At 56.4% G+C, this 27,650-nt stretch overlaps 5 protein-coding genes across 23 annotated transcripts in view; 4 read left to right on the plus strand and 1 right to left on the minus strand.

Moving 5' to 3' along the window:
- The first annotated feature begins 1,819 nt into the window (after positions 1-1,819).
- DPH2 (diphthamide biosynthesis 2) lies at positions 1,820-5,676 on the plus strand. 3 transcript variants are annotated; one of them, XM_055403442.2, is made up of 6 exons: positions 1,929-2,210; positions 2,409-2,521; positions 2,907-3,130; positions 3,329-4,012; positions 4,102-4,278; positions 4,360-5,600. In XM_055403442.2, the coding sequence occupies exons 1-6, from the start codon at positions 2,064-2,066 to the stop codon at positions 4,482-4,484; spliced, it is 1,470 nt and encodes a 489-aa protein (XP_055259417.2). In that variant the 5' UTR covers positions 1,929-2,063; the 3' UTR covers positions 4,485-5,600. The 3 variants fall into 3 exon arrangements, with proteins under 3 accessions (XP_088691352.1, XP_055259417.2, XP_055259416.2); XM_088835226.1 differs by lacking the exon at positions 2,907-3,130 and having other exon boundaries at positions 1,820-2,210; positions 4,360-5,674; XM_055403441.2 differs by having other exon boundaries at positions 4,102-5,676.
- Positions 5,677-7,374: 1,698 nt separating this feature from the next.
- Positions 7,375-10,695, plus strand: ATP6V0B (ATPase H+ transporting V0 subunit b). The gene is made up of 8 exons (XM_055403454.2): positions 7,375-7,555; positions 8,307-8,355; positions 8,585-8,668; positions 8,796-8,873; positions 9,076-9,145; positions 9,258-9,309; positions 9,519-9,709; positions 10,396-10,695. Exons 1-8 carry the CDS (start codon positions 7,489-7,491, stop codon positions 10,420-10,422), a joined length of 618 nt encoding a protein of 205 aa, XP_055259429.1. The 5' UTR covers positions 7,375-7,488; the 3' UTR covers positions 10,423-10,695.
- Positions 10,696-11,563: 868 nt separating this feature from the next.
- Positions 11,564-21,977, plus strand: B4GALT2 (beta-1,4-galactosyltransferase 2). Of its 3 annotated transcripts, none has more exons than XM_055402036.2 (7): positions 11,566-11,965; positions 13,422-13,777; positions 13,980-14,215; positions 17,453-17,643; positions 17,786-17,908; positions 18,020-18,124; positions 21,102-21,977. In XM_055402036.2, the coding sequence occupies exons 1-7, from the start codon at positions 11,691-11,693 to the stop codon at positions 21,250-21,252; spliced, it is 1,437 nt and encodes a 478-aa protein (XP_055258011.2). In that variant the 5' UTR covers positions 11,566-11,690; the 3' UTR covers positions 21,253-21,977. The 3 variants fall into 3 exon arrangements, with proteins under 3 accessions (XP_088691354.1, XP_055258011.2, XP_055258009.1); XM_055402034.2 differs by having other exon boundaries at positions 11,724-11,859; XM_088835228.1 differs by lacking the exon at positions 18,020-18,124 and having other exon boundaries at positions 11,564-11,965.
- A 121-nt stretch (positions 21,978-22,098) lies between these two features.
- On the plus strand, positions 22,099-26,422 carry CCDC24 (coiled-coil domain containing 24). Of its 12 annotated transcripts, XM_088835235.1 has the most exons (9): positions 22,099-22,889; positions 23,057-23,292; positions 23,432-23,548; positions 24,243-24,317; positions 24,911-24,965; positions 25,459-25,528; positions 25,667-25,745; positions 25,829-26,017; positions 26,283-26,422. In XM_088835235.1, the coding sequence occupies exons 1-9, from the start codon at positions 22,764-22,766 to the stop codon at positions 26,413-26,415; spliced, it is 1,080 nt and encodes a 359-aa protein (XP_088691361.1). In that variant the 5' UTR covers positions 22,099-22,763; the 3' UTR covers positions 26,416-26,422. The 12 variants fall into 12 exon arrangements, with proteins under 12 accessions (XP_088691361.1, XP_088691356.1, XP_055258012.1 ...); XM_088835230.1 differs by having other exon boundaries at positions 22,099-22,904; positions 24,240-24,317; positions 25,459-25,745; positions 25,829-26,097; XM_055402037.2 differs by having other exon boundaries at positions 22,099-22,904; positions 24,240-24,317; positions 25,829-26,422.
- Positions 26,372-27,650, minus strand: part of SLC6A9 (solute carrier family 6 member 9) — a 31,545-nt gene continuing 30,266 nt past the window's right edge. For all 4 annotated transcript variants that reach the window (XM_055402031.2, XM_055402033.2, XM_088835227.1 and 1 more), the window contains exon 14: positions 26,372-27,650. In XM_055402031.2, coding sequence (XP_055258006.1) covers positions 27,456-27,650 — 195 coding nt within the window. In that variant the 3' untranslated portion in view covers positions 26,372-27,455.

Consider the following 27,650-nt stretch of genomic DNA (forward strand, 5'->3'; position numbering starts at 1 on the left):
GGTAAAGGACTTGGGGCCTTGGGCTGGAAGTGAGGTGAGGCTGGGCTTATTTGGGAGGGGAGAAATGGAGAGCAGCTTTGAATTCCAAGGTGGGTTTCTTGTGTGAGGTTTTGGAGGCACCCAAACTTATACTTGGTTCAGGAGAGGTATAGAAAGCAGGGCTGAGTTTGTGGGGGAGGAGGCAATGGTGGCCCCCAGAGGAGGAGGAAGGCAAGCCCTAGTGTCTGCAAACCCATAGCTCCCCACCACTGAGGTACCTGACATGATGGGCAGGGCTTGGTCAGGACCAAGGACAGCTCCTGGCCTGCTGTTGCTCTGGTCCCTTAAAAGGGTTCTCTCCCTTTGTGTCTCAGCCATACTTCCACGGCGCCTCTCAGGCACCCCAGCCCTCTCAGTAAAATTGCAAGAGCAGGGCTGCGTTTTCCTCCCTCCCAGGCTTGAGCCGGAGTCTCCCTGGAGGTGACGGGAGAACTGGTTACTCCCATGTTTGTCTCAGCCTTTCTCCTGTCCTGTCAGTCTCTTCCCACACCAGCCGGCACCAGCCTCCCTTTCATGTCATTCCCTGAAGTTCCTCTGTCCTCTTTCCCTTACCCCTCCTCCACCCCATTCACACCTGTTTATTTTTTCGTTTCTCCTGGGGTATGTGGAGATGTTTCACATGTTGTCCTTTTCTTCTGTAACATGACACCCAGGTGTCTTCCTCCCGGTCATGACCAAATGTGATATTATATATATATATATGTTCAGTTCAGTTCAGTCGCTCAGTCGTGTCCGACTCTCCGCAACCCCATGAATCACAGCACGCCAGGCCTCCCTGTCCATCACCAACTCCCGGAGTTCACTCAAACTCATGTCCACAGAGTCGGTGATGCCATCCAGCCATCTCATTCTCTGTCGTCCCCATCTCCTCCCGCCCCCAACCTTTCCTAGCATCAGTCTTTTCCAGTGAGTCAACTCGTCGCATGAGGTGGCCAAAGTATTGGAGTTTCAGCTTTAGCATCAGTCCTTCCAATGAACACCCAGGATTGGTCTCCTTTAGAATGGACTGGTTGGATCTCCTTGCTATACACATATATAAAACCTGGACGAATGAGGGGTGTAAAGAACAGTTTCTGAAATCAGACCTGGGTTTGATACTGATTGTGTCACTGACTTGCTGTGTCTTATTAGGCAGTTAGCCTCTTTGAATCACAGTTTCATCATATGTAATATGGGACAACTCTTACTCCAAAGACTAAACTCAAAATGTGAGTCCCTGGTGAACAAAAAGTGCTCAATGTTTGCCTAATCGACAGAGTGCTGTGAGGATAATAGCGGATGATTTCAGTACGTGTGCTATGCAGAGGACCGCTTTATGAAGTTTTATATCGAAATTAATTTGCCCCCGCAATCCTATTAAAAGTACTACTGTTACAACCCCCTTCTGGGGAAACCAGTCATAAAGACGTTGAAGAACTTAAGTAGTTACGTGGCACAGCGTAATATTCAAACCAAGGCAGTTTGGTACTTAACTTAAAAATTATGCAATGCCACCTCCCAAGGTGATAGAGTGCACGGGAAGTCCTTAACAGTGTAGGCGGATACGAACTGCTCAAACCGGCGTAGTTATTTTCAGGAAATCGGTGTGTCTGAGGGGGCATGAACCGGAAGACCAGCGCCTTTAGACGAGGGCCAGGAGAACTACAACACCCACAAGGCTCCGCTCTTCCTCTGAGGCACTTCCGATTGGCTTCAGGCTCGGAGGCCGACCATTGGTTCTCGGGGTGGCTTGGCGGGGATTGGCCGTGCAGGTTTTAGACGGGTATAATTGCCGTCAGTCCCGCCTCAAACACCCGGAAGTAGTCTCCTGGGGAGGCCCATGTGTAGTGGTAAAGAGGAGAAACAGGAGTTGCCATGCGAGAGGAGGTGGCTAAAGGGCTTAGGGCAGATTGACTCCCCAGCGCCTCCCCGCCCACCATCCCTACCAATCGATTGTGACCCTTTGAGGGCTGTTTTTGAGCACGCGGGGCCTGAAGCTGACGGAGGGAGGTTCCCATTGCCTGCCGCCACCCAAACTGTGCCTCATGGAGTCTACCTTCAGCAGCCCTGCGGAGGCGGCGCTGCAGCGAGAGGCAGGCTCTGCCGGGCTGCGCACTCCTCTTGACGAGCTGGACCGAGTGTACGAGCTGGAGCGAGTCGTTGGATTTGTCCGCGACCTGGGGTGTCTTCGGGTAAGGGCATGTTGGGGAGCGGATGGGTCTGCCAGAGGATTGGGATCTTGGGGTAATTTTGTGAGGCTGGGAATGGGGGAGATGCTTCGCTGGGTGGAGGGGCTTGGAAGGTTAGATAGGGACTCCCGGAAAGGTTTCTCTTGAAGACACCTTCGGTGCAGGAGAGACTGTTCCTGACTCCATGGTACATGCTTACAGGTGGCCTTGCAGTTCCCTGACCAGTTATTGGGAGATGCTGGGGCCGTTGCAGCACGACTGGAGGAGGCTACCGGGTCGAAGATGTTCATTCTGGGAGACACAGCCTATGGCAGGTGTGAACTTGAGCTTGAGTATCGAGGGTGAGGTAGGGATCCAGGGCTGATGGTGTTTCTCCTTTATGACAGTGTCTGCCCTCAGTAGCTTTGTTTCTCCTTCATGATGATGATTCCTTTCCTGATACTAGCTCTTCTTAGTGACACTGTCTTTTCATTTTATTTTTAATTGGAGGATAATTGCTGAACAATATTGTGTTTGTTTCTGCCATATATTAACATGTGTCAGCTGTAGGTTAACATACGTCCTCTTCCTCTTGAACGTCCAACTCAGCTCCCACCTCGTCTTCTCATAACATGGTTTTTTCACTGACCATATTTTCCATTGATGACAGCAATGATTTTCTCAGTGAGAACCTCTCTCATGATGGTATCTCCCCTGCAGCTGCTGTGTGGATGTACTGGGTGCTGAGCAAGCTGGAGCTCAGGCCCTTGTACATTTTGGCCCTGCCTGCTTAAGCCCTCCTGCCCGCCCACTGCCCGTGGCCTTCGTCCTTGGTCAGCGATCTGTGGCCTTGGAGCTCTGCGCTAAGGCCTTTGAGGCCCAGAACCCAGACCCCACAGCACCTGTGGTGCTGCTCAGTGAGCCAGCCTGTGCCCACGCCCTGGGTGAGGGTTTTGCTTGTGCATGTCGGTAGGGTGGGCTGACCAGTTTGTGCCTTAATTTCTCCATTTCAGTACACTCCTGTGGAGTTCTCAACATGGGCTGGGCCCCAACCTCTCTTTTTGGGTCCCATTCAGTCTCCTGGGGATGAGGGGGATCCCATTTTACCAGGCTCCAACCCTGACACCACCTTCTTCTTCCAGAGGCCTTGGCCACCCTTCTGCGCCCACGGTACCTGGACCTGCTTGTCTCCAGCCTGGCTCTTCCCCTGCCAGCAGGCTCCCTCAATCCAAATCCTGAGCCCCTGGAGCGTTTTGGGCGCCGCTTCCCTTTGGCTCCAGGGAGATGTCTGGAAGAGTATGGTGCCTTCTATGTGGGGGGCTCTGAGGCCATCTCTGACCCTGACCTTGACCCAGACCTAAGCCGGCTGCTTTTGGGCTGGGCACCAGGGCAGCCCTTCTCCTCCTGCTGCCCAGACACAGGCCGGACTCAGGATGAAGGTGTCCGGGCTGGGCGGCTAAGAGCACGTAGACGCTATCTGGTAGAGAGGGCCAGAGATGCCCGTGTGGTGGGGCTGCTGGCGGGCACGCTGGGTGTGGCCCGACACCAGGAGGCCCTGGCACACTTGCGGAACTTGACACAGGCTGCTGGCAAGCGTAGCTATGTGTTGGCCCTCGGGCGACCCACGCCTGCCAAGCTTGCCAACTTCCCTGAGGTGGACGTCTTTGTGCTGTTGGCCTGTCCTCTGGGTACCCTAGCCCCCCAGCCTTCTGGCAGCTTCTTCAGGCCTGTATTAGCACCATGTGAGCTGGAGGCTGCCTGCAACCCTGCATGGCCACCTCCAGGCCTGGCTCCCCACCTCACACATTATGCGGACTTATTGCCTGGTGAGTGGTGGGGGCACTGCCTAAGCTAGAAACACTTGGGGCATGAAGTTGGGGGGCCAATATGAATCATTTTTTCCCCTCCCTCCCAGGCTCTCCCTTCCACGTGCCCCTCCCTCCACCTGACTCAGAGCTGTGGGATGCCCCAGATGTGTCACTCATTACTGGGGACCTCCGACCCCCACCTGCCTGGAAGCCATCAGATGATCCTGGGTGCTCAGCCCTGACCCCAAAGCCCCAGCTGGAGCTGGCTGAGAGCAGCCCTGCAGGTGAGTGTGGCAGATCTCAACTCCCATCTGAACCCTTCCCCCCTGTTCAGCTCATTCAGCCTCAGCCCCCTCCCTCTGCAGCCTCATTCCTTAGTTCCCGGAGCTGGAAAGGACTGCAGCCCCGCCTGGGTCAGACGCCGGTGACGGGAGCTGTAAGCGGAAGACGAGGAATTGCCATCGCCTACGAGGATGAGGGAAATAGCTGATACCATGTGGGACCAGAGCCACAGGTGGACTTAAGACCTTTAGTGCTTCCTGCACCAACCTCACTCTTCTGCCAGGATCCTTGAAGGAGCCTCTCACTGAGGCAGCCCCTCACTGAGGACAAGCTCCAGCTCTGTCTTGTCTTGTCCTGTTCTGGCACTGGCACAAAGCTTAGCCCATACTGGCTTGGTAAAGGTCTGTTGTTTGACTGACAAGGGAACAGTTTTAGGTCTTCCCTGAAGCCTCTGGGCCGTCTGTTCTCCTGGGAGCAACCCAAGACCTCTGGCCAATCCAAGTTCCTGCTCTGCAGTTGAGGGTCTGCCTTTTTCAAAGGCAGGTGCTAGATGTTTTAGACCACGGTTTTTCAACCTTGGCACTGTTGATGTTTTGGGCCAGATAAATGTTTGTGATGGGCTGTCTTGTGCATTATAGGATGTTTAGCATCATCTCTGGTTTCTGCCCAGTAGGTGCCAGTAGCATACCCTTCTCTAATTATGATAAACAGAAATGTCTCCACATGTTGACAGATGTCCCCTATGGGGGCAAAAGCATCCCCAGTTGAGAATCAGTGGCTACACTTAGCTACACAATACATGTGGTTGTCAAACATAAATTTGAACTAAGATTAAAAGCTCAGTTTCTCAGTCACACTAATCATATTTCAGTACTCAGCCACATGAGAGGACAGCACAGCTCCAAGACATTTCTATCACTGCAGAAAGTTCTGTTGGGCACTGCTGGTCTACACTGACCCAATTTGTTTCTCAGGGAGGTCACAGAAAGTTGAATAAACCAGATAATTTTTCTCCTTGTTTTCTTTTTATTCATCAAATACTGCAAGTCCTGCACAGGTCCTGTGGGTTGAGATCTGAATTATATTTGATAGGAGTCCTGTCCTCACAGTGTAGCTGGGAAGAGAGGCAGCTAAAAAGGCAGTTACATCACCGACTCTATGGACATGAGTTTGAGTGAACTCCGGGAGTTGGTGATGGACAGGGAGGCCTGGCGTGCTGTGATACATGGGGTTGCAAAGAGTCAGACATGACTGAGCGACTGAACTGAACTGAAGCAGTATTCTTTATGAAGAAGGAAGTCCCCAGGGGCAGCTGGAGCCCAGAAGAGGCTTCTCAGAGAGGGTGTTACCTCAGCTGGATCTCTTGAAGGAAAAAAAGAAAAAAATCAGAAGTAATGGAGTGAAAAGGATATTTGGACAAACGGTACACCATGCTCAAACACACTGGCATAGACCATCATTGTGGGTACTCAAAGCAAAGTGGAATTGCTAGATCCTAAGGGTTTAGAGGGGTGAAGTGAAAGTGACTCACCTTAGTTCCCTGCATTTGCTGCAAATCTCGTCATATTGGCATTGTGCCCCTGTGGCTCTGATGATAAAGAATCTGCCTTCGATTCAGGAAACCTGGGTTTGATCCCTAGGTTGGGAAGATTCCCCTGGAGAAGGGAATGGCTACTCATACCAGTATTCTTGCCTGGAGAATTCCATGGACAGGGAAGCCTGGCGGGCTGCAGTCCAAGGGTCACAAAGAATCAGAAACAACTGACTGACTACCACTGTTAGGGTGTTGTGATTTCTGCCCTCAGGGATTGCATAGTCTATTGGTAGAGGCAGTTCTGTAAACTGATCGTGGTAACTGGGACAAGGTGGGCACCAGTCGTGTATTCTACAAATATGGATTGAACACCCGGGGTGTGCCAAGCACTAGAAATCAGCAGTGAATCCTTTCACGGTTGCTTACATTTTTGTGGTGGAGAAGACAATCAGAACAGTATGCAGAATGGTGATAAAGGCTATGGAGCAACATAAAGCAGGGAAGGAGTGTAAGAGAAGGGGCTACAGTATTAAACAGGATGATCAAAGAAGACTTTTTGAAGGTGAGCAAAGACTGACGTTTTGAGTGAACCATGTGAACAATTAGAAGAAGCTGAGGGAACAAGTGCAATGCGTTGAGGGTACGACTGTGTTCAAGAAATAGCCAGGAGGCCAGTGCAGCCATTGGAAAAGACCCTGATGCTGGGAAAGATTGAGGGCAAGAGGAGAAGGGTACAACAGAGGATGAGCTGGTTGGATGATGGCATCATCGACTCAGTGGATATGAGTTTGAGCAAATTCTGGGAGATAGTGAAGGACAAGGAAGCCTGGTGTGCTGTAGTCCATGGGGTCGCAAAGAGTCAGGACTTAGTGACTGAACAACAACAGGGCAGGCAGAGGAGGGAGTTAGTAAGAAACTATTAGGCAACGCAATCAGAGTAAGAGGCCTGGTAGACCATTATAAGGACCATGGTTTTTATTGTGAAGGAAAGGGGAGCCACCGAGGTATTTAGAGAGTGGCATGATCTTATTGAAGTTATGTAAGAATCGCCAGGGTGGCAGGAGACCCTAGAGCGGGTGCACTCTCCTGCCTCTGGCTAAGGAAAGCTTCCTGCAAGAATGTGTCTTAAGATCATTAGGTGTTGGCCGATCTTGGGGTGAGCACGAAGAAACGTGCTTCAGGCAGAGAAAACAGCATGAGCTCAGTGAGGGACGGAGCAGACGCCCTCGCGAGCTGGGTGGGACGGTCAGCGGGGAGGCCCGTGGGATCAGCACTGGCTTGGAGACTAAGCTAGGGCGGCGGTGAGCAGGCTCGGGTGGAAAGCAGGGCTGGTGGGCAGGAGCTGGGTGGAGTGTCCGGGCGTACAACAAGCGGGCGCGGCCCGACCCTAGATGGACTGGCCAGGCAACGATCGAGGTATTCGGCAAGAAAGGTTTCGGGCTGCGAGACTACAATCACCACAATCCTCTGCGCCTGCAATTCCGGCGTCGCCAAATTCCTGGACCGCCGGCGACTGAGCGCCGGGCCCGACGTAGAGTCACGTGACGCCTGCGGGTCACGTGGATCAGTCAGGTGACACGGCGGGGCGGGCCGACGGGCTGCGGGGCGGACGGCGGACGAAGGGACGCGGTTTGAGCTCAGGCCCCACCACGACCCGCGTCCCGCCGTCTTTGCCGCCATGACGGGGCTAGTGCTGCTCTACTCCGGGGTCTTCGTGGCCTTCTGGGCCTGCCTGCTCGTCGTGGGTGAGGCGGGGCCCTGGAGGGCGGGGACGGCTTCGGGCCGAGCTGACCCTGCTGGAGCCCAGCGGGGAGGTGGAGTGTTGGGAATATTAGGTCCTGACGCGAGTTCCAATACCTCAGGCTCCTGGACTTGCCTCGCGTCTGTCTGGGCCCGTAACCCTGTCAGAGGAGGCTCGTATCTGCAGCTTCTTGAGGGGACCTCGGGCGGGGCTCGGTGGGGACCGCGAGCGATCGCAGCCCTGGTCCCCTTCTGTCACTGGGCTCCGTTCCCCGGCTTCCCGCGCCCTCCCTGTCTTGCTCCTGACGGGCCTTCTTGGGTCGCGAGCCGGTTGCTCCAGTTCCTCTTTTTCCGGTCGTTTTGCCCTCCCCCCACACCCACAGCGTGTTGAGTAAACAGCGGCTGAGACTGGGCCGGCTGCATCTGGTGGGGCCTGGCCCGAGCTATTGCTCCCTCCCCTCCTCCAGGGTATTCAGGCCTCCTGGTGGCTCCCCTTGACGGGTCTCCGTCTGGGAGATGGTGTCACAGAGGGAGATAGGTTCTTGAGAGAATGGCAGAAAATGGAGGCCTGAGCAGAGGAATCTGTATAGGCAGCTCTGCTTTCATTTGGGGGAGAGCCAAAGGACTCTCTCTTGACTTAGGTGTATGCAGACCTTTGGGAAGCTGGCCCGTCTGCTGGGCAGCAAATTCTTGCCTACGTTGTGGAGCTTCTGTCTAGAGAGCAGGCCCCTAACCCCATTTTTCTCATTGCTGTAGGAATCTGCTACACCATTTTTGACTTGGGCTTCCGCTTCGATGTGGCATGGTAAGGGAGAGGTTTCCCCTAGGAGATTCTTTGACACCTGCCCTCTCTGATCTGAACTCCTTCCCTCCCCACCTGCCCCCCCCCAGCTGTCTGGGGTGTGGACCATTGGGAAATATGAAGTGTTTTGTTTCAGCATCCAGGACTGGCGGGGTTGGAGTGGGGTCGGGGTGGATTTTGTGCCCACTTCTCCATAAGGACTGAACTGTCTTTCTCTCTGTGTGCACACCAGGTTCCTGACAGAGACTTCCCCCTTCATGTGGTCAAACCTGGGCATTGGCCTAGCTATCTCCTTGTCTGTGGTTGGGGCAGCATGGTGAGTGTTGGGGTCATGAGACAGGGGAGGGACTGAATCATAGTAGGGGGTGTCATTGGGTTCTTAGTCATCTTGGGGGCAATGACAAGTTTGGGCTCCACTCTTTGGTTTCTTATTTGTCCATCAGGGGCATTTATATCACTGGCTCTTCCATCATTGGAGGAGGGGTGAAGGCCCCCAGGATCAAGACCAAGAACCTGGTCAGGTAAGTGTAGGACCCTTGTAGGGTTGTCAGAACCAAGTGGGAGCTGCCTGTGTATTTGACCTGCGTTACATGCTGCTCCTGACCGACCTCCTCATGGAGTGGGATGTCAGTGCGGGGGAGGTGGTTGGAGACTCTCCAGGGAGGAAGGTTGGTTTCTTTCTCATCTCTTTCTCCTCTTCGCCCCCCAATCCCCCATTACCAGCATCATCTTCTGTGAGGCTGTAGCCATCTACGGCATCATCATGGCAATTGTCATTAGCAACATGGCTGAGGTATGGAAGACTTGGTGGGGTGGGTATCAATTCCAGTGTGTTTTATGTTGCTTGGTGGGGGAGGGGGAGTGGAGTAGGGAATGGTTTCTGATTGTTTCTCTGCCTCTCTCAGCCTTTCAGTGCTACTGACCCCAAGGCTATTGGCCATCGAAACTACCATGCAGGTAGGTGGGTGTGTGAAGGCAGAAAACTGGGGCTTTGCAGATGATTCCCCCTCCAGCGCACACGCCAGCTTAGACTCTTCATTTTGATATTCTTTGGCCTGCTTTGCAAAGTTGGGGTGGTGGTTGGTCCCTTTAGTCCGTGTTGAATCCTTGCCTTCATTTTCCCCTGTGTCTGGTTTGATATCGGTGCTCCCTTTCCATCCCTCCAGGTTACTCCATGTTTGGGGCTGGCCTCACAGTGGGCCTGTCTAACCTCTTCTGTGGAGTCTGCGTGGGCATCGTGGGCAGTGGAGCCGCCTTGGCTGATGCACAGAACCCCAGCCTCTTTGTAAAGATTCTCATCGTGGAGATCTTTGGCAGTGCCATCGGCCTTTTTGGGGTCATTGTTGCAATCCTTCAGGTGCTGAATCCCCCTTGGGAGCCTCTGTCCTTGTCCCCAACCCATTCTCACCCTTCTTCCGGAGGAGCCACAGTGCTCCCTTCTACATCTGTAACCATAAAACCCCTGAACAGCTTTTGCTGCCTCCTTCCCACCTTCTGGTTTTCCCTTTTGAAGCTTTCCATTTATTTCTGTCTTCAACATGGTATCACTGATAACATCATTTTTTATCTGTTACGTTGTTTCTATATACGAAAGATTTGGTCTCTCTTTTCCTATTCTGTTGTTTTTTCTGTTCCTCTGTGTCTTTGAAGTCTAGACCAGGTTGGGATCTTGTCTGTTGTGGTCTGTCTTGGTGTTTGACTGTATTGTCAGTTGGACAGCATGTCTGAGCTGTGTGTATCTTGTGTGTCTGACAGTGTGTAAGTGTGGTTAAGGATCAGCCTGAGGATCTTGAGCGTGTGACTGTGGGCGCCTGACTGAGGTGACTCTTAAGAGACTGGCGCGTCCATATGCCACTTCTCTCCATCGCACCTTGCAGTTGTGTCTGTGTCCCTGTTCACTGTGTTTGTCACAGCATGTCCATCGTGGTCCATTCATCCGCTGGTTGTGGTCTGGCTATCCTGCCATGGGTCTCACCTTCTGTCATGTCATTGTCTAATCAATATTTTTGTCCCTGCCTGATTTCTCCTTTTTTTCTTTTGCAGACCTCCAGAGTGAAGATGGGTGATTAGATGGTCTGTGTGGGTGGGGCCGTGCCCCACTCTTATTTATTTGTGGTTTTCCCCGGGACAGCTGGAGCTGTGCCCCTTAGGCTTTCAGGGGGCTTGGTGTTCAGGGCCCTCCCTACACTCACTTCGTGCTGCCTGTCGACTTGGAGGCTCTGCCTGGCTGGATCCTCAGTGTGGGGAGTGGGCTGCAGATGACTGTGTAGCTTTGCACCTGTGTCCCACCTCCACCTTGTCTTCCCAGTGTTTGTGAAATAAACGTGGTATCGGTCTGGGTCAGTGCTGCTGCTTTTGCATTCCTTCGCCACCACCTTTCACAGAAGAAGGGTAAAAAGACCTGTAGGCCTCTTTACTTCATGCCAGCCTCTAGCTTTCCAGTTCATATATGCTGTCTCTGCTCAGGATGGCACTGGCTCCTGGGTGGGAAGGGAATGGTGCTGGGCTGAGGCCTCTGTAGCTCTAACCCTTTTTACTGAAGGAGCGAGTCTGGGGATGTGGGCCCCTTGCTTGATTGTGGGAGGAGGTGACCATCCCCATGCCCTCAGGGCTCTGGTCAGCTCAGCCCCAGTTGACTGCATTTATTACCTGGTTCTCCCCTTGGGCATCCACCATCTCTTCCTCTGGGGTCTTGGAACCCTTTCATTTATCTGTATTCATCCCTGCAGCATGCCATGCCAGTAATTAGTTTGATCCCACGTTCCCAGGGCTGTGCCCAGCTCTTCCCATGCCTGTCCAACCTCTTACCCAAACTCCTGTTCCCCTAGAAGCCCCTGCCACACACACTTCGGTTCACACCTTTAAGCGTCCTGCCCAACTAGAAGCCCTTTCCACTGGTGGACCTTTTGATTCGGCTCCCAGCGAAGAGCCAACAAATTTTTGACCTCCCTGCCGAACTTCCAGGTGCCCTTGTTTGACTGGGTTCGCGCTCCAACCCAGACCAGACCCCATTCTTCCAAAACGGGTTTGACCCATCCACACCTTCCTCAGTTCGGAGCCCTTGGATGAGTCTGATCAATTTCTCCCGCCCCTCCCTGGTCCTGGGTACCCTCGCTGCGCGGCCGCGCTCGGCGGCCAGCAGGGGCGGGCGCGGAGGCGCGCGGCGGGTACGGGCGCGCTGGCGGCGGGGACGCGCGCGCGGGCGCGCCGGCCGGGCCTGCCCCTCCGAGGCGCCGTAGCGCGGGAGGGAGGCGGCGGCGCTGTGGTCCGTCGGTCGGCGGGTCCGTGGGTCTGCCCGGCCGCCCGGCCCCGCCCTGCCCCCGGGGCGGCTCGGCTCCATGGCCCGCGGCGGCGGCGGCGGGAGGCGGCCTGGGGCCGCGGGGGCCGCTGACCGGGAGGAGGAAGGCGGCGGGGCCGGGCCATGGGGAACGGAGCCGACCGCAGCCGCCGGAGCCCGGAATCCAGCCGGAGCCGGAGCGGCGCCCCCTGCTGAGCCCCGAGCGCTGGGTGAGAGGGGGGCGCTCGCGGACCCCAGCCCAGGGCCCCGAGATTCCAGACCCGGCCCGGCGAGGGGCGTCCCGAGCGCGGCCCCGAGATCCCCGCCCAGGACCCGGTGAGAGGCGCTGGCGGCCAGACCCCGGCCTGGCGTCACCCCGCCCTACCCCCATCCCTCGGCTCCCCGCGTCCCCCTCGGGCTCCTCTGCCCGCCCCCAGCCAGCCTCCCTTATTGTCCTCGCTCACCCCGGCCTCGTGGCGTGGGGAGGCGCTCCACTTACGTCGCCCCTTTGCCTCGGCCCCCAACCCACATCCTCTCCTCCAAGCCCCCTCCCCCCCAGGCTCCACACCCACCCAGTCTTCGCTGCTTCCCGGTCCAGGGGTGCCACGTGTTCAGGCCACTCAGCCTTCCAGCCCCGCCCAAACTCACCTCGCAGCCTGACCGGCAGCCTGACCCAAAACCCCTGACCCGGAGGGAGTGGCGGGAGTGTTTGCACGTGGGTCGGGGTGTTGTGAGCTGCCAGGGAGCCTGTCTGTGTGACTGTCAGTCCAGGAGCGCGGCTTTGTTTGTGAGTGGGTGACTCGGTGCATTATTGTTAGTGTCACCCAGGCGTGTCTGTGACTCTTTATGTAGTTCTCAGTGTATCTGAGTGCAGCTCCAGTGTGAGGGAGACTCAGCTTGCTCTCTGAAGCACTGCCAGAAGTGCCCCAGAAGTGTTACTGCTGTGAGACCCCCCAGTTAGAGCCATGGGTTTAGCCCAGGCTAAACCCTCTCCTGACATGCTGTCTCCAGGGCCCAAGCATTTCCCTTTCTGGGAATCAGAACCAATCCTTGAGGTCTTATGGGAGGGGTGTCCTGGGCCCCATCCTGTCTTTTCACCTCTTGCTCCAGAGGGAAGTGATCCCATAAACATCTTGTTCAAATTTGGGCCACCTGCACGCTGAGGGCCACTTCCCAGCCTGCTCCCAGGTGGCCTGGCCTACTCGCCACTGGGATCTGACCAAAGAAATCACTGTCCACCCCCATGTTCCAGGAGGACTAAATGAAGTCTTGAGTACCAAGTGCTCTGGCATGGTAAATACTCAGTAAATGCTCTCCTTTCCTTGGACCAGGACTCCTGGGTTGAGGATGCTGGCCTGTGGATGTTTGTTCTCTGGGGCACAGAGAACCCATGTGGGTCTGTACATAAGTGTGTTTCTGTGTTCAGATATGAGCTGGTGTGATCAGAGTTCATGTGCCCATGATCCATGGTGTGGGGGAGGGTGTGAAGTTGGGTAAGAAGGACACTTAGCCAAGCGTGAGGGTAGGTGAGGGTCTGCATGTATGTATGTGTCCGTGAGGATGAGGAAGGAAAGCGCGTGCGGGTTAGCACTCAAGTGTGTGAAGATGCATGAGGAGTGAGTTGCCAGGGACCGTGTGTGTGTATTTACAGGTGGAATTTAAGTCAAGGGGTGGGAGCAGGTAAGTGTGAGGATGCACGTCTAAGAATGTGATTGGTGCACAGGAGGTGGGTGGGTGGCCTTGCCTCTGTGGCCTGACCTGCTGGGTGTGTCTCTCTCCCACCCCTGCTCAGGCCGGCAGCCGGATGCCCGGGCCCATTGGGCGGGCCGGCGGCCGCCTGCGGGATGAGCAGACTGCTGGGGGGGACGCTGGAGCGCGTCTGCAAGGCCGTGCTCCTTCTCTGCCTGCTGCACTTTCTGGTGGCCGTCATCCTCTACTTTGACGTCTACGCCCAGCACTTGGCCTTCTTCAGCCGCTTCAGTGCACGCGGCCCCTCCCGTGCCCTCCACCCAGCTGCCAGCAGCAGCACCAACTGCTCTCGGCCAAACGCCACTGCCCCCAGCTCCGGGCCCCCAGAGGCTCCCAGCGCCCGGCCCGGCCCCACGGCTCCTGTCCTGCCACCCTGTCCTGACTCGCCGCCCGGCCTTGGTGAGCCTGCGGGATGGGGCTTGCCTCTAGGGGTGGGCCGAGGTCTTGGGGAGTGGAGTCTTGACCCCCGGGGGCGCCACCAGTATTGTGTGTTGGTAGAGAGCTATTCCCGGGATTCCCTGGCCTACCCCAGGTAGAGGGACGGGGCTGGCGTCCTTGGGTTCCGACGAAGACCTAATTCCTGCCCCTGTCCTGCCTACAGTGGGCCGACTGCTGATTGAGTTCACCTCACCCATGCCCCTGGAGCGGGTGCAGAGGGAGAACCCAGGTGTCCTCCTCGGTGGCCGCTATACGCCGCCTGACTGCACCCCAGCCCAGACGGTGGCAGTCATCATCCCCTTCCGACACCGGGAGCACCACCTACGCTACTGGCTCCACTATCTGCATCCCATCCTCAGGCGACAGCGACTACGCTATGGCATCTATGTCATCAACCAGGTGTGCAGCTGCCACCTCCAGGCTGGTCACCGGCCACGGGGAGCCCACGAGCACCCGTGGGTGAGGGGCCCACGTGCCTCTTGGTGCATCTGTGGGGCTGGGGCATTCGTGGGTGCCTGAATAGTTGTGTGGACGTGCGATGCACACGTGGGGGTCCGTGTATGTCACTGCTTGCGTGTGTGGGTTTGCATGTGCCTTCAGGGGGTTGCATACGTGTTAATGGTAGTGGACACACGGCCAGGTGTGCGTCGCCTCTGTTGTGGGTGAGTGCCATTGTTTACCTTTGGTAGGCCCCGCCCCATGGTGGCGGTGACTTAGGGTACACTGGCTATGAGATATTGAGGGCCCTGAGCAGAGCAAGAGTTAGACCTGAAAGAGGGATCAAGACTGCCTTAGGGCCAAGTGCTGAGCACAGCTGAGATCCAGGAATTCAGCTCAGGCTTCAAGCCTGCTCCCATGGGCCTGGCTGGGGCTGGCTGCTGCAGCCTGGAGAAGGTCTGATATAGGCCCTCCTCCCCACAGAGAATTCCCAGACTTGAACTTGGATCCCTTTAGACTCTAGGACGGTGGTGTGTGACTGAAGTAGGAGCAGGGAGCTATGGAGCCACCAAGCGGCCCGGTTTAACCCCAGGGTGGGGAAGCGACCATTGAGACAGGTCTTGAGGGACAAATAGGCATCAGCTGGTGGAGGGTCTGGGGAAGGCAAGCATTCTAGGCAGAGGGACAGAGGAGGCCCCAGTGAGAGAACTGGTCTCATATGTTCAGGAACTGTCAGCTGAGGAGAGAGGTCCCACATGCAGGGTGGGTAGCAGAGATGAGGTTGGAAGGGCTAATGGAGGCCACATCCACAAGGGTCCTAGGAGGCATCTCAGGCAGTTGGATTCCAGCGTGAAAGTGATGGGGCACCATTGTGTGGGTTTTTTTTTTTTTGGCTATGCTGGGTCTTCACTGGGGGTAAAAGGCTCTTTAGTTATGGTGTGGGCTCTAGAGCGTGTGGGCTCAGTAGCTGCAGTGCACAGGCTTAGTTGGGATCCCCATGGCATGTGGGATCTTCACCCCAACCAGGGATCAAACCCATGTCCCCTACACTGGAGGGCAGATTCTTAACCACTGGACCACCAGGGGAGTTCCCATGTGAGGTTGTAGGGAGAGGGTAGTGTGTATGAGTGCTTATTAGAAAGATTGCTCTGATTGCACATGGACGATGGGATGGAAGGGGAGCCGGGAGGTAGGGCGCCTGGTTGGGAAGAGGCTGCTGTGTTCAGGGTGGAGGTGGTGAATGTGCCTGCGAGTTGGGCTGGAGTCACGCGGATGACAGGAGAGATGGGATACAAGTTCCTGAGAGTAAAGGGAGCTGCCAGGACACGTTGAGGCTCTCTGTCTTGACTGCCGGCCCTGTGTATGGTTGCGCCGGTGAGATGGGAACACAGGATCTGGGCCGGGTCTGCGGGAGAATGTGTCTTTTTGGCATGTGATGAATTTGAGTGCCTGGGGAAGTATAAGAGGAGTGGTCAGCAGGCATTTGGACAAACAGACTGACCTTGGAGTGAAGTCTGAAGTGGAGAGGGATCTGGGAGCCACCAGGATATAGATGGTCCCTAAAACCAGCCATGTCCAGCCTGCCTGGGGTGGGGCCCGGGAGCTGAGAGGGGAAAGCCAGCATGTAAGGAATGGGTAGAGAAAGACCACAGAGGCTGCGAGGGTTGGCCAGAAAGTTTCGAGACCCAAGAGAACTTGGTGTCCCAGCACCCAGGAACAAGCGTCAAGAAGGCAGTGTGGCAGCTGCGTGAGCGCTGCTGGGGGAGTAAGGAAGGATGTAGACCGAGAAGCGTCCAGTGGATTTAGCAACAAGGTGGGCCCAGCGAGAGCCATTTCAGGGGCATGGTGGGGGCGGAAGCAGATTGCAGTGGGTTGCAGAAGGAATCAGATCTGACAAAAAGCAAGTAGCCAATTGGAGACAACTCTTTATTAAAAAAAAAAAAAAAAAAAACTCTGCTGAGAAGGGAAGGCAAAAGGTAGGGCGGGGTCTAAAGGAAGGGCTTTCTTTGGATGCGAGAGAAATGGGCGGTTTATGAGCCCTGTGGGAGAAACCTAGGGCTCCGGGGTGGTGAGAGAGGTTAGAAAGGAGTGCAGACGGAGAAAATGGACCATTGCTGCAAGGGCAGGTGGGAGAGAAGGTTCAGGGCAAGGAGGAAAGAGAGCAGGTGGGGCTGAGCCGTTCAGGGTCCAGGGGAGCAGCTCTTGCCCTCTTGGGCCCAGGTTGGCTGGTAGGGAGGAAGGGCTACTCCTCCTCTCCTTCCAGGAGAGCCTACTTGAAGACCAGGAGCCTCTCTGGCTCCAGTCTGGAGATCATGGGTTGGAGCAGTGACTTCAGGGGCCAGCCAGCTCCTTCCATGAAACCCTCCTTCCTCTGGCCAGAAGGGCTGAATGGCCAGGAGGCCAACCTCAAGGAGACCTGGTCCCACAGCCCCATTTATTGGGGGACTCCAAGCTCACTCTGCCTCTCATTTTGTTGGGGAGACAAGTGAATTGAGCCTGGTCCCAGAGGCTGCCCAGGGAGTTGGATGTGGATCTACAAGAGCCAAAGGGGGCAGGTGACTCAGTCCCCATGGTCTCTGCATCTTAGATGCTGGCCATCTGGGGACATTCTTTGTTCATTTTACTCCATAACATGCTCAGTAGGGAAGCAGTGTGCTCAGGGCCACTCATCTTTAAGATCCTCACTGGCACAGAGAAGATGCCTGGCACCAAGGACAGGGCCGAGGGGCATGATTGAAGGAACGAATGAAACGAGAGCCCTAAATTGTAACCATTTGAATGGACCTGGCGTAAGTGAAGTACAGGAGAGGGAATGAGTAATTATACTGGGGTGGGGAGGTTTGCTAACAGAGGGCTTTCCAGACATGAATTTGAGCAGTGGAGAAGGGGAGCATTGCAGACAGGGGCAACTGCTCACACTGAGGCCTGGAGGCAGGAAAGAGTCTGGCATGTTCTGGGGTGGTGGAGAAATGTGCATAGCTGGGCTTCGAGGGTCTGAGGTCATCGGCCAGAGAGGAGATGGAGCCAAATTCTAAAAGGCTTTGCAAAGCTAGGTCTAGGATAAAGAGCTGGATTTGATCCCAAGAGTCTGGAGGCCCCAGCGGAGGATGAGTTGACGGGAAGCGCTGGGTCAGCAGGGGCCACTCTGGACAGGGGTGAAGTGGCCCAGAGCCGACCTCTCTCCTCTACCAACCCCAGCATGGTGAGGACACCTTCAACCGGGCCAAGCTGCTCAACGTGGGATTCCTAGAGGCGCTCAAGGAGGACTCCACCTACAACTGCTTCATCTTCAGTGATGTGGACCTGGTCCCCATGGATGACCGCAACCTGTACCGCTGTGGGGACCAGCCCCGCCACTTTGCCATTGCCATGGACAAATTTGGCTTCCGGTGAGGGCTCCCTTCTCTGCTGGACCCAGGCCTCCCCTTCTCGCTCCGGCCATCGCTCCCATCCACATTCCCCGGCTTGTTGCCAGACCTCTCTCTGGAATCCCCTCAGGCCCTTCGTTGACGCATGTCTTCCGTGCCCCAGGCTGCCCTATGCTGGCTACTTCGGAGGTGTGTCGGGCCTGAATAAATCCCAGTTCCTGAGAATCAATGGCTTCCCCAACGAGTACTGGGGCTGGGGTGGTGAGGATGACGACATCTTCAACCGGTGAGTGGGGATGGGGTGGGGAGTCGATGGGGTGGGGATGGTGGGCACACACTGGGCGGGGCTCTTCGCCCTTCCTGGTGCCCACTCCAGCCCGGCTGTCCCTGACCCCAGGATCTCCCTGGCTGGGATGAAGATCTCACGTCCAGACATCCGCATAGGCCGCTACCGAATGATCAAGCACGACCGGGACAAGCATAACGAGCCCAACCCTCAAAGGTGACCCCCAGCACCCTCAACCCAGCCGTCCTGGCCCCTTACCCCGTACAGGTGATATCCCAGTGCTGCTGATCCCCAGAGGTGATCCCAAGGCCTCTGACCCTTGACTCCTGAGATGACTCCCGGAACCCCCACCCCTGGTCCTTAGTCCCCAGCTCAACTCTCACCCCTGGCCTGATTCCACAAGTGACTGAAATTTAAAGTTGGGGCTCGAATTGTCACTGAGTAACTCTTGGGCCCTCACAGACCTCACTCTAGCCTGAACAGATAGGACAAGAGACAGCAGGCGTAGGGCTCAGCTCTGGGGCCTAGGAACCCAACAGAGATTGCCCCGAGCAGTGTGGGGTGGCGGGAGTGGAAAGACACTGCTCAGCCCTCTGAGACTGAATAGGTGGCTGGTCTCTGAGGAGGAAGCCACATTGGTGTCTTAATGGTGGCTGGGAGAAATGCCTGAGGGCATGTGAGATGGGTGGTGGAGGGCAGGAGGCGTGTTAGGGGATCAGACCTAATCCCTGCTGGGCTTGTGTGAAGTTCAGTCTAGGGAGGGAGACCAGCAGATACAGCACAGGGTGATCAGGGCAAGGTGCTGTCCTGGCAGAAGAGGGAGTGATGGTGGGCGGCTTCCTGGAGGTGGTTGTTGTTCAGTTGCCAAGTTGTGTCCGACTCTTCATGACCCCATAGACTGCAGCATGCCAGGCTTCCCCGTCCTTCACTGTCTCCTGGAGTTTGCCCGAGTTCATGTCCATTGAGTCGGTGATGCCATCCAACCATCTCATCCTCTGTCACCCTCTTCTACTTCTGCCTTTATTCTTTCCCGGCATCAGGGTCTTTTCCAATGAGTCAGCTGTTCACATCAGGTGGCCAAAGTACTGGAGCGTGGAGTATTCCTGGAGGAGGTGATGGTAAACTGGAGTTTGAAAAGAGTTATTCATTCTACAAATATTTGTCACACACCTACCTTGGGTATAGTACTGTATTCACCAGGCTGAAGGAGGAGGCTAGTCTGGATAAAAGGAATCAGATGTGTAGGAGTCTGGAATGTGTACGTCCATTGTACACGCTGAGAGCCTGAAACTCTTCATTATTACATTTTGAAGGCTGGGAGTGACAGCAGGGGGGTCACTGCTGATCTCAGGTTGGGAGTTTGTTTTGTCCCAGGGGTGCTGGGGAGTCATGGAAGGGCTTTCATGTGGGGGAAGGGACGGGACCACATTTGGGTTTGGAAGGATCACCCTTTGAGTTTGAAGAAGGTGAAGGACTGGCAGAGCTGCTGAGTGGAGCAGGAGGAAAGTAGACGAGGCTCAAAGGAATCAGTGGAGCCCAGCGGGTATGCTGCATGTGAAACTGGCATGCCAGACCAGTAGGATGTTCTCTGAAGCCAGGGTGTCAGTGGGGAGGGAGGTGGCCGTACTGAGTAGGGTTGGTATTTGGCAGAAGCATGAAGTACTGGGCATCCAGGGAGCTGCTGAAAAAGCAGTTAAGTTAAAAACTATGGTGAGTAGGGAAGGGACGACAGGCTGGGAGAAGAGGGGCTTTGGGGTATCTGAGGAGGAGCACTCAGTGTTGGGCTGGCTCCAGAGAGGGATCTGAACTGAGCCAAGAAGGATGGAGAGGATCAAAACAGTTGGGATGAGGGTGGTAGCGGGGCTCTAGAAGCAGAGGCCAGGGGCCATGTCTAGGTGCCATCCTTGGTTAGTGATATCTGCATGGCCAAGATAGCAAGATGTTTCTGGCTTAAGGAACTCTGTGGATGCTGGTTTCATCTAGCTGGTTGCTTTAGCCTCAGATCTAGGAGTTCTCCTGGACTATTCTCTCGCCCTACATATCTGGACCATCAGCAGCTCTTATACGTGCCACCCCTGGACGGTATCTGAGCCAGGCCACCTTTCCCTTTACCTGTGCACTAGTGCAGCCTCTTTGTAGTTCATGTTCCCTGGCCCTCCCTTTCCCAGACTGGGCTAAAAATCTCTCAGTGTTTTTTTTTTTTTTTTTTTGAACAGAGGAAAATTTATGCATCGAACCTGGACTGGTCACTTATGATAATATACATGCTACAATTCCACTCTCTCCAATCACTCCACCCTCACCCTCTCCCACAGAGTCCCAGAGACTGTTCTAAATGCCTATGTCTCTTTTGCAGTCTCTTATACAGGGTTCAGGTTTCAGGTTTAGAAAAATGGTAACCTGAACCCTCAGTGTTTTTTTACTCACAGAATAAAAAGCTGTTTCCTCTGACTTACAGAGGCCTGCCCATACATGCTGTAACCTCCCAGCTAATCTTACTCTGGGTTTTCTCCTTGGCCCGTTGAGCTCTTGCCACTCTGCTGTGCAAATTCTTCTTTTCAGTTTAGGGTCAGCCTGTGCTTTTACCTCTGCCTGGAAAGCTCTTCCTGTGCTGTCAGCTTGATGGCCCACACCCACCCCTTCCACGGCAGTCATCCTGCCTGCCATTTTCCTCTGCTGTCTCCCTCAGTACTCTTGGTGTCTTCCTTGTCTATTACTTGTCTGCCCTAGTGGTATAGACTTGCCATGAGAGGAAGGACTTTGCAACTCTGTTCGTGGCTGTGACCTTGGTGCTTAGAGAGGGCCTGGCACACGGGGACTGCTCGATAGATGGTGAAGGCGTGATTATAGGATGAGGAATAGAGAAGGTGGCACAGAGATGGTGGGTGTGAGGAGTAGAGATGATGCATACACTACAGGACACATTGTACTTGAGGTGTCTGTGGGGTACCCTGTGTCTAGGTCTGCAATGAGAGAAAAATTGGTGAGCGTGTCATGATTCTGGACTGAAGGGGGTGCGATCTCTGTTTTGAGGGTTGTTGCAAGAGCCAGAGGGCTCCAGGCAGGTGGAGGGGGTAGCGAGGAGAACTGAGTCACCCCAGGAAGAAGCCAGGAGGGCGTGAGCCTTGGCCCCAGTGATCCCTACCTGGTTCGGTGCTGAGCCCTGATCTAGACCTACTTCTATCCTGTCTAGGTTTACCAAGATTCAAAACACGAAGCTGACCATGAAGCGGGACGGCATCGGGTCAGTGCGGTACCAGGTCTTAGAGGTGTCTCGGCAACCACTCTTCACCAATATCACAGTGGACATTGGGCGGCCCCCTTCGTGGCCTCCTCGGGGATGACACCAGTGGACAGAGGCTCCCAGTGCCAAGGATTGCCTGTCAGAGGACTGACCTACAGCCTGGCTGGCAGCTGCTCTGTGGTGGATCCCCCAGGACTGAGACTGTGGGCTCTGTTTTCTGAAGGTCTTCAGTAGGCACCCCCTAGCTGCACTTGGAAGTTTCAGAACCTACTTTGGGGGAGCTTCCATCCTGGGCAGGCCCCTCAAGGGTGGCTGTCTCTGGGGTCAACCCCTCCTGCTCATCCCTCCCCAGTTCAGCCCCCCTCACTGTCAGGGTTGGGCAGCCCCTGCACTGCCTCGCCGAGTGGCCTGGGCCAGGTCACTCCACCTCTCTGTGCCTCAGTTTCCCCTCCTTGAGTCCCCTAGGGCCTAGAAGAATGGGAGGTATGACTAGGGGGCAATGTCGCTTCCAGGGGGAATTCTCAGACCTGAGGATCCCCCACACTCCCAGGGGAGGGGAAACCTTTTTCACTCAACATTGTAGGGGGCAAACTCTGGGGCACCCCCTGCTGAGGAGCAGCCCCAGGAGGGGACCAGAGGGGGTGCTGTGTCGCTGCCTGGGATCTTGGGGTTGGGCTTTGCATGGGGGCGGATGGGGCTTGGATCAGTTGGGTTTCAGCCCCACCCCGCCTCTCAGAGAGAAGGCAGTAGCCCCAGGACCGGCTCGTGTTTGTACATTGCACAGAAACTTGTGTGGGTGCTTTAGTAAAAAACGTGAATGGAGAAGCCCGTTGTCTGTTTGGGGATGGGGATCTGGATCCCTAATCCCGGCTCCTGGTGTGTTTTGGGAAGGGCGCCTGGCCCAATCTGTCTGGTCCGGACTGTCCTGGTTTCCCAAATCTCTAGAAGCGCAGCGGTTCACTAGACTTAAACGCGGGCTGGAAGGAGAAATTTTACCCTGCCGCTGCCTCCTGGTCAGAAAAGGCAAGGAAGTAATAAACCCACCGGGCTCAGATTTCTCGGTCCTTTCGCCTGCCCTGGCGTCTAAAGGTGTCCAGGGATGAAAGGTGCTTAAGAGTCAGGTTGATGTGCGTGGTTGAGACTGCGAAACCACCTACCACGGCTGTGGGTTGGGCTGTGTTAGCCGGCACCGCCTGGAGTGGGCGGGGCCGGGACTCCCTGGGGGCGGGGCTTGGGTAGCGGGCCCCGTTTCCCGGGTGACGGCCGCGCGGAAGAGGCGGAGCTTGGGCCCCAGTCCCGCTGCCTGGGTCCCGGGGCCGCGACCTGAAACCGTGGCCTCCGAGAGGCGATCAGTAGTAGGGCAGAAGAGCGCTGGAGGCCAGCGGCTCTGGACCGAGCAACTCTAGTGGGGACGGGCGGCAGAACGGGATGGGGCTTGGGAGAGACCGGTCCGAGTGACAGGCTGGGGGCGTGGCCTGTGAGACCCGGAAGCGGGCGAGGCGTGAGTGGGCGTGCCCGGCCCTGGGCGACTAGCGGTGTCCCAGTAACCCAGCGCTCAGACCCGTGGACCCGCAGGTCCAAGCGTCTGGGGGGCGGCGGCGCGGGCGGGCCATGCCTGGGGACTCCCTGTCGCTGTGGGAACTGGTGGAAGAGCACGTTCCGCTCCCGGAGCGGCCCGAAGTGAAGAGAATTCTAGGGGAGACGACGGTGGATCTGAGCCTGGAGCTTCGGGCAGAGGTGGGGCGTAAGAAGGTGGGCCCCACGGCAGACCTGTCCCACGATTTGGATGATTTTCTCACCTTCTACGGGTCCCTAACCCTGCCCAGTAACTCTCGAGCTCTTGTCGGATCTCACTATCCGCCCAACCCTCTCCAATTTAACTGCCCTGCCCCTCATTCCCCCAGCTTCCCTGCCTCCCTTCACTTCCCTCCGCCGTCGCCGAGGTGCCCCAGCTCTCCTTGCAGGTGGTGATGTTACGATCATTGCTCCAAGAGGCTCGATCTATCCAAGCCCCTGGGTCGCGCCCCACCTCTGACCTCTCCTCCCTTCTGGCACCACCGCCCCTCGTAAGAGATCTCGTGCGCCGGGAACTGCGGCAGCTGCTCCAAGGTCTCCGCCGGAAGGCCATCTGTGAGGGCAGGTTGGAACTCCAGACCTGGGGCTGGGCCCTGTCTCCAGAACTCAGATGGGCTAGCCTGGCAACTGACAAGGGGTCAGGGTTGCCTTTCCTGTGGTTCCCTGGAAGGAGACCCTGAATTGCCTTTATGCATCTTCTGCAGGGACCAGACCCAGGCTTGGATGCAATATAACCCCAGGGTCCTGCTCTTTGCCTTGGAGGAGCCCAGGCGTGATTTGCCAGAACAGGAGATGTTCCAGATGAGAGCTGGTGAACCCAGGTATAGTAATAGGAGAGGAGGGATCTGTCCTTGCTGGGCAAAGGACCCCCGCCAGCTGGTAGGTCCCACCTGTGGGCATGGAGGAGCTCCTGTTCTGGGACTGACACTTCTACAGCCACCTGTGGTAGGAGTCAGCCCATGAGGGCTGCAGAGGCCCAGGAGACACGTGCCAATCCTGGGAGCTTGGTTCAATCTGGGTTTTAGAATATGAGGAACAGACTTCCAGACAGATACAAAGAGAAGCACCTTGCAGGAAGAGGGAGCACTACACGCAGACATGAGTGGAAGGAAAAACTTCATCCAGTGGCCAGTTGTCCCTCAGGCTGGGACAGCCAGGCTGCGAGGACTAGGTTAGAGAGGGCTGGGGACTGAATGAGATAAATGAGCAACAGCATGTTCATCAGTGAATGGTAGCAACTTATTTCTCACACATCCTTATGAAGCTGGTGATGTCCCCATTTTGCAGATGAGGATACTCAAGCTCAGAAAGGATGATTGACTTTCCCAGGCTCACACACAGTAAAGGGTGGCAGAACCCATGTACAATCCCAGGCTCCAGATCACTTCCTTTTGGTACCGTCTTGTGTTGCCTTTGTGAGAAAGCACAAAATTGTCTAGGAGAAATGGCATTTGTGTCCTGAAGTCCTGGGGTGAAGCAGCATGGGAGAGTGAGGTTGACTTCATCTGCCAGCAGCTGTCACTGGGACCTCAGTGTCATCAAGGACCAGCTGAACATGTCCCACATTGACCAGGTTGCTGGACACCTGAGGTGAGGCCCCCAAGTGTGTGCAGTGGGGGTGGAGACAGGGAGGGTGGGACTGCAGATGGACCTTGATGAGTTCGGACTACTGGGAGGAGAAGGGAGGGAACACACCTGGCTGGGAGACCCAGGAGAGTGGGGCTGAGAGGTGGAAAGGGCAGGATGCTGATGAGGTTGCTGCCAGGAATCAGTCAAGTACAGATGCCTACACGGGCCTTGGCCTGAGGACTTTTATCCTGGGAAGTGGGAGAGAGATGACACATAGCAGAGTTTTTAAAGCAGGGGCCAGGCTGTGATGCGGGGGAGAATAGAGGTAGGAGGACCCGCAAGTCTAGTCCTGTGGTGTAGAAGAGAGACTGCTGCTCCTCAGGATGGGCACTGGGAGGCAGGCAAGGAGAGAGGACACACCCTGCCCGGGAAGAGGCTGGCAGGGCTGTAAGGCTGTGCTGGAACAGCATGAGGGCAGCAGAGGGAGAGGTGGGCTATGATAGGAGGGCCTGGAGGAGGCTCCTGGGGAGGCCAGACGTTGGGACTACATGAAGGGCTCTGCTGAGACCTGGGCCTGCAGTGCTGCTTCTGGTGTCTCACTGCCCGTGTCCCAGGGCCCTGCTGGAGGAAGAGTGCCGCGCGCTGGAGAGGGAGATTCCTATCCTGCAGGTGAGCTGCAGTCCTGGGCCGCCCCGCCCCCAGCCCTTCTGCTGAGCGTAGACACCCCCATCTCTCACCCAGGGTGTAAGAGCCACACACATGGGTCTGTGTGTGTCTGTGCCTGCAGAGGTTGTGTGAAGCCTGGGTCTGTTTTTCCTGTGTGCACACTTCTTATGTGTGTGATCCCTAAGTACGTGAACCCATATTCCAGTTGAGTCCCTAAGTCCAAGGTCAGCACTTTTAGATCAACTGCTGGGTCTGCCCAGGTCTTTTGCCTCCTTCTCTTCCCCAAGTCTGGGTTCAGGCCTGCCACCCCCTTGCCAAGCTCAGCTTTTCAGGAAGAGGCTGGTGTTCCTCTCAGGAGTGCCCCCATGTGGTTGGGATGAAGAGACTGCACGGGCTGGTTCCTGCGCCCCACCATGGGGATCTTGGCCTGGGCACCCTGCCCAGCCCTGCCCCACCCCTGCTGTAAGGCCAGGCACTGAACCAGCTCTCCCTGCAGCGCTGCCTGGAAGACGAATATACAAGGGCCCCTCGGCCCTCTGAGGCAAGCCTAGAGCCCACCCTGGCAGGTGAGGACGCTGGCAGGCCCCAGAGCACCCAGCGCTCTGTGTCACCCCCACCCCCCGTCTCCCCCGCACCCCCACCCCGCTCTTGTGACACACCCTGGAAGACTGGGTGCTGTGTCTCAGGCAGAACCTCTCCCCCAGAGCTAAAGGAACAGAAGGCAGCCATGCAACAGGAGCTGCAGTCACCCCTGAGGCCTTCCTGTGTCTCCCCCAGCCACAGGTAACCCAGAGCAGACAGACAGCTGGATGGGGCAGGCTGAGAGGCAGGCCATGGCCCCCTCACAGCTACTCCCTCCCATTCAGGCTACAGCCCTTGGGGTCCTCCAACCAGGGCCCTGGACCCCTGTCTTGCCTCCACGGGGCTGCTGGAGTTTGGGCCAGGCCTCTCCAGTGCTGCCTGCCTGCTCCTCCTCTGGAGCACTGCCCCAAACCTCACGGCCTGGCCTCCACCTGCCGCTGGGGACGGAAGATTCAGTGCAGCCCCAGGAAAAGGCCAGCTTCTACTCCGATGTCCAGTGCAGCACCCCAGGCCCCAGCCTGAAGGGCTGCTCAGGAAGGAGGCTTCAGCTTCGGTTGGCACTTGTCCTGTCTGCTACTGCCCCCTTTCAGCTGCCAGGGCCCAGTCCACTTCAGATCTAGTCTAGGATGAGCCCTCCCCAGGATTCCACTGCTGTCTGTCTGGCCCTCACTCTGCCTTCTCACCAGGTCCTGGGTGTCCAGTCCTGACTATCACAGCCTCTGGCATTTCTCCTCCCAGGTACCCCCCCAAAGGCCTGGCAGGAGAATGTCTTGTCCCAGCCCTGACTCATGTCCCCCTGGAGGACCCAGACAAAGCACAGCAGCAGCTCAGGGACAGGAATAGAAATTTCATTAAAATCTATGGACTTTAAAATCCTAGTGGTGCGTGGATGGTCGGGGTGGGAGGCGCACCGTTATTGCTACAAAGGATTAGAGGTGGCTCTTCCGGGCCTGTCACTGCACAGAGGGGCACGGAGGACGAACACACGGACACTGCAGGGCTTGGGGGAAGGAGTTCTGGCTCCAGAGAGGGGTTGGGGCACGCGGGCTGGAGCGATTTGGCACGTGAACAAGGGTAGCCCAGTTGGGGAAGACTGGGCTGGTGGGTGGTGGTAGGGCAAGGGGGTGTCGTGTAGGGTCCCCTTCCCCGGGACTCTGGGCTCAAACCTCCTGCTGAGCATCACCCCACCCCCCAGAAACGAGTTCTTTGGGCAGGCTGTTGGGTCATGGGCCTCTGCTGGGCTGGCCCTGACAGCCAGTGCTGGAAGGAGGCACAGAGATGTCAGAGCCGCAGGTGAGGTGCAGGTGAGCCTGGAAGACAGATTGGGCCCGAGGCCAAGGGCGAGGGGCTGGCAACCACAGATAATACAATTTTTACAAAAATAATCACACAGACAAAAGGGCCGAGCCGCACAGCCTGACCCGTAACACTACACAGCCCCCCGGCTCCTCACCCTGCCTCCAGGTAGGAAGATCCAAATTAGCCTGGGAGGAGGCTGGGGTCCACCCCAAGGTCAGGAACACTGGTCAGGAGGCCAAAGGCTCAGGGCAAGGGACAGGTAGGAGACCCACCCAGAACCTCAGCTCAGGGCAAAGTGTGGGGGCATCAGAGGCCACATGAAGCCCAGCAGGCCTCTGGGGACCTGGCCTGAGACCCTCCAAAGTGCTATTGGGCCCCCCAGCAACCCCTCCCATCACCCACACCCCCCAGGTGCCATCTTGGCATCCAAAGGACCTGTAAACACTAGGGACACGAGCACGAATGACCGCGCTAGCAGTGGTGGCCAAGGTGACAGGTGCCACCTCCGGTCAGGGCATGGTGGGGGCAGGCGGTGATACCTATCCACCGTCTCCCCAGTCTCTGTGTTGGGAGCACAGGGTGGGGATGGGGCAATCCCCCTGGCAGCTGTGCTCATATCCGGGAGTCCTGCAGACGGCTGGAGCCATTACTGCCCACCATGGGAATCTGGGCCTTGTCCGGGTGCAGCGGCTGGACCTCAAGTCCATCTTCAGGGGAGGGTGGAATGGTGGGGGCGTAGCGCCCTGTTCGGTGCTCCAGGAGGGCGGGACCCCAGTCTCTGCTTGGCTTTGTTGCATTTTTCAAACG

The sequence above is a fragment of the Moschus berezovskii genome, chromosome 4 (assembly GCF_049115385.1).
Source record: "Moschus berezovskii isolate FMDL1 chromosome 4, NW_MosBer_1.0, whole genome shotgun sequence".
NCBI lineage: Eukaryota > Metazoa > Chordata > Mammalia > Artiodactyla > Moschidae > Moschus > Moschus berezovskii.